At 36.4% G+C, this 4768-nt stretch overlaps 1 protein-coding gene across 1 annotated transcript in view; it reads left to right on the top strand.

Annotated features, from left to right (window-relative positions):
- The first annotated feature begins 2199 nt into the window (after positions 1 to 2199).
- LOC107676057 (tubulin alpha chain-like) overlaps positions 2200 to 4768 on the top strand; it is a 13664-nt gene continuing 11095 nt past the window's right edge. Inside the window, exon 1 of the mRNA XM_016470579.1 lies at positions 2200 to 2315. Coding sequence (XP_016326065.1) covers positions 2313 to 2315 — 3 coding nt within the window. The 5' untranslated portion in view covers positions 2200 to 2312. The remainder of the gene's footprint in view (positions 2316 to 4768) is intronic.

Genomic DNA, 4768 nt, shown 5'->3' with positions numbered 1-4768 from the left:
GAGCAGTGTAGAGTAGCACTTGTTGTTTGTCATTTCTCCGATCACAAATGCAGACATGGTTTATGTTTACGCGGCGCAATGCAACGCAACGCGTAAAAAGATTACACCAAATACACAAAATAATGTTCTTTTTAGCAACATCATATGACCCCTTTAAGTCCACGAGACCGTAGAGTGTCCCGTTTGTCATTTTAGTGTTCAGAACGGTGCTCGCGAGCGCCCCCCTTTGCGGCCGTTATGCGCCCTCGATCCGCACTTCTGCCGAGCCCGCACTGGGGTGAGCTCCGCAGCACACTTCTACCCGACAGTCAAAGCGGCATTATGTCATGAAAGTGCGGACTCAGAGGAAGGCCGCGAGGGTTTAGGGTGCCATTTGGGACAGGGCCACGGAAACCAGTTAAACCGTAACACCGGTGCCTTTGTGCGTGCAACTGAAGAGCACGCGCTGCGAGCACAGTACCGTTTCCGCACTCGTTTGACTCGCGCCTGGCGCTGAAGTGAAGTGGAGGGATGGGCGGATCGACCCTTAAGTATCGATACTTTCGATACTAATGTTGTATCGAAAGGATCGATATTCACATAAAAATATCGATTCTAAAATGCATTTTTTAACCATTAATTTTATTTATCAAGAAATTCAGTGCAAAAAGTGATAGTAAAGACTTATTATTGTTAGAAAAGATTTCCATTTCCAATAAACGCTGTTCTGTTGAACTTTCTATTCATCTGTGAATTAATTCTGAAAAAATGCATCACGGTTTCCACACAAATATAAAGCAGCAATAATAATAAATGCTTATTGAACAGCAAATGATATTAGAATGATTTCTGAAGGATCATGTGACACTGAAGACTGATAATGATGTTGAAAATTCAGCTTTGATCACAGATGCATTTTAAATTACATTTTAAAATATATTAAAATAGAAAAGTTATTTTAATTGTTATATTTTACAATATTGCTGCTTTTACTGTTTTTTTGTTCAAATAAGTGCAGCCTTGGTGAGCATGATGAGACTTAAAAAAAATATTACAAAATCTTACTGACCCCAAACTTTTGTGTACATGTAATATTTATTTTAAATTGGCTAGTTTGTGCAAGTAAATTTATTTAAACTGGTTGTTAAAAGTTCAAATGGATTGTGTCCAGTAAAGGGCTAAAATACAATTATAGGTTATTTTATTTCTGACAGTGTAAACAAAAAAGGCCTATGAAATGTTATAAAACATTAGCTTTAAAATCTAATATTAAGTGAGTATAATTACTGATTATATTCTTTTAATAATTAAAAAAATCAGTTTAGTTTAGAGGTATCGGTATCGATATTGGCGATACTGGGCTTGAAAATATCGGTATCGGATCGAAAATAAAATAAGAGGTATCGCCCATCCCTAAGTGGGGCGCGCGACTGAAACGTCTCCCGTTCTCAGTCGTTCTGTGACTGAATAAATGCACTTATCAAGAGAAAAAGTGACAGAAGCAGCAGTTGTGAGTGGGGTGGCCAACCCTAGCACCGCCCCAGCGCTAATTGCGTTAAATATTTTTAACGCGTTAAACTGAAAAAATGTATCGCCTGCGTTAATGCGCTAATTTTGACACCACTAATATATAGGCTATATATAGTTACAGCACCCTCACTAATTTAAGAAGCACCCTCAGTGATTTAATTCTGGAGCAGGGCCTGCGGAGATGTTTTGGGAGTAGCCTACAAACAAGCACAGATACTGGGGTAAAGGTGAAGACAAAAAGGACATAGACAATGATATTAAAATAAAGACATAAAATAGTATATGATTCTGAATATGTACATTGAAAAAATATAGAATATAGAATGTGAAATATTCAACAATTTACAACCGGAACCAAATTAACCAAATACAAATACAGAGTGCAAGGAAATTGATTCTAAGATAGAATATATACAACCTATTTTTTATTTATTTATATATTTTAAAAAGAGTAATTTAATGTTGTTAGGTTGATTCAGTTATAATATGTAATATCATAAGTAATAAGTAAACATTTTTAAATGTAGAAAATAAAGTAAATAGTATTTTTCCTGACATTTTTGTGAAATGTTGTTGTTTTGCATGGCCTTTCTTTATATTCAGTCTAAATATACTAGCCTATAAGCACTGGGAGTTTTGCAGGAGTGTCAAGTTGCCCCTCCTCTGTGTTGCTATTGGTATAAAGTCAAACTCCTGTCAATGCGACGGCAAGACTGTCTTACTCATACCCCATTGCAGGTACGCAGTGAGAGCAAGTGATCTTCAAACTATTTTCCCGGCGAAAAACCTAATTCTAAAGCAAAATGGTGAGTAGACCCTTATTTTTTTTTACTTCTACTTTGACAGGTTCTTTGCCTAAGTAAACATATTGAGCAAGCATGCAGGCTACATATTAGGTAACGTTAGCCTACCACTGAGCTAACACCGTGGCCGTCTCTCAAACGGAAGGCTGCGTCCTCCGGAGGTCGCATTTGTAGGCTGCATACGTCGTAAAGAATATCTTATTTTAAAATATTAACAGTTATAAATTTGACCATTATTCTTAGTTAAGCGTAAATTGTTGTAATATGCTTATGACTCGCGAATGTAATGCTCGGTTATTTGAAATAAACCAGGCTTGATGACGTATGCAGCCTGCAAATGCGACCTCCGGAGGCATAGATATGTATATACGTAGATGCCTCATTAGCGACTGTTTCTATGGGCCGCTATACGTAAGCCGTCCGCCATATTTTAACGGTCAACTTGACGTCATTCACCATAGTATTTGTGTATTCACTGAATATTCGAAATTTGCCACAATCCTGCACAGAACGGCTTTGTGAGAACCTACAGTATGGTGAATGCCATCAAGTTGACCGTTCCAAGATGGCGGCCGCATCTACTTGCCTTGAGCCGTCGAATAGGGAATCTATACATATCTAAGTCCGGAGGATGCAGCTTGAGAAACGGCACGTGTCTAAACCGGATGCGACAGTTGAGGTGTTGCAACCGCTTTAGCAACAGCTAAAGTCTACACTGGACGCGACAAAGTGTCAGTGCGTCACATATAGAAGGAGGCAGCAGTTTACTGTCAGTGATTTGTCGTGTCGAGCTGCGCTGCATCCAGTGTAGACCGCATCACTGATAATAATGGGTTCTATAGTATTTTGTCGCGCCGCTCGCGTGCGGTGTAGACACGTGTGTGTGGTGTAAGAATATATGCACATGTTTGATGTACTTAATTAATTGTAGTGAACTTTAATAATATATTAACAAAAATAACTGAGAATGGAAAAGTCTAATGCTCTATAATGACTATTAAAGACATGGCTGCAAAATAATATTTACTATGGTTAAATGTTTATACAACATACAAAACCCACTACTAGAGGAAATACTCCTGGGAGCTTTATGCCTTAAGCGGTGTGGTTATGGGTGTGTGATTTTGTTGAACGTTGATGTGGTGCTCTGCCTCAGCATGTCCGTGTGTCCCATGATCCATAAAAAGTCATAAACCTGTTCATGCTGGCTGAAAATATGTACAATGTAAGATGACATCACTCAGTAAGGTGGGTTTAAAAGTAGGCCTAGTCAGTTTGTGAAACTTCTAAAATCAAGATTTGATTAAATGTGTGAAATATTGTGTGACAAGGCTCATTTAAAACAAACCTACATTGCAAAATGTAGTGCCAACAGGCCCCCAGTAGACAACTAAAACAGTGTTGTAGGTCTCAAAGCCTGTTTTTGCGTGGAAAATATATTCGAATTACATGTGTAAGAGTTTGTTTGTGCTGAATTCCAAGGACAAATGGTTCTCAGTTTCTAAAGGTTCCAAATCACACCCCTAAGGCCTTTGTGTTTGTCTTTTGGGTGCATTGGATGACACCAAAACCTTTAGAAACATTTCATAAGAGACATTAACGATTAAAGAGTAATGATCTAAAACCTTAATATTTTCCAACCTTAATATGTTTTCAATTTGAATTGCCTCATTTATTACTAATATCCAATTAAAAGCATTTCTATTCACTTCTTTACAAATCATGAGATGATGTCAGTTGCCACCCAGTAAAGTTAATAATTAACCAACTTTAGTCATATCTCACCCTACACTTTGTAACAATAAGTAACTTATTTGCTTTTTTTTTTATTTATTTTAATTTTTTTAAATCATCAATCGTTACACAGAACAAGGTTGAAGGTAGAAATAAATATCAAATGCGCTTATGAAAATTTGTGGATTTGTGCATTTTAAGATATTTTAGGATATTTCCTTCTTTAATTCAACAATAAATTGACAAAATGCATTAAGAAAGTGAATACTAATGCTAAATAGGATAGATTTTGATGGTTTTAATTAGAGCCCGACTGATATGGGTTTTTTGGGGGCCGATACCGATATTAGGGAGTAAAAAAAGACATACCGATATATTGGCCGATATTCTTTGTGTCGGCAATATTATAGTACAGTATAGTCAAAAGTTTGGACACACTTCCCATTCATGTGTCCAAACTTTTGACTGTATAGCCTACATAAACAGTGTGTGTGTATATATATATATATATATATATATATAACACATTTTTTGCAATGAAATCTCAAATGTGGTGATCAAACACTTATAATAATGTGACAAACATAGCTTTTCCAAATGTAAACATCTAACATGAATAAATAATATATATATTTTTTTTTTTTTCACAAACTCTGTGTTGTGTATTTTCTGGTAATCAAATGAACACGCAGAACATTCATATTTAAATCATCTTTTTGCAG

The sequence above is a fragment of the Sinocyclocheilus anshuiensis genome, unplaced genomic scaffold (genome assembly GCF_001515605.1).
Source record: "Sinocyclocheilus anshuiensis isolate Anshui unplaced genomic scaffold, SAMN03320099.WGS_v1.1 scaffold1744, whole genome shotgun sequence".
NCBI classification, from domain to species: Eukaryota; Metazoa; Chordata; class Actinopteri; order Cypriniformes; family Cyprinidae; genus Sinocyclocheilus; species Sinocyclocheilus anshuiensis.
The sequence above is the reverse complement of the archived record's forward strand: the minus strand, read 5'-3'. Positions and strand labels throughout refer to the sequence as shown.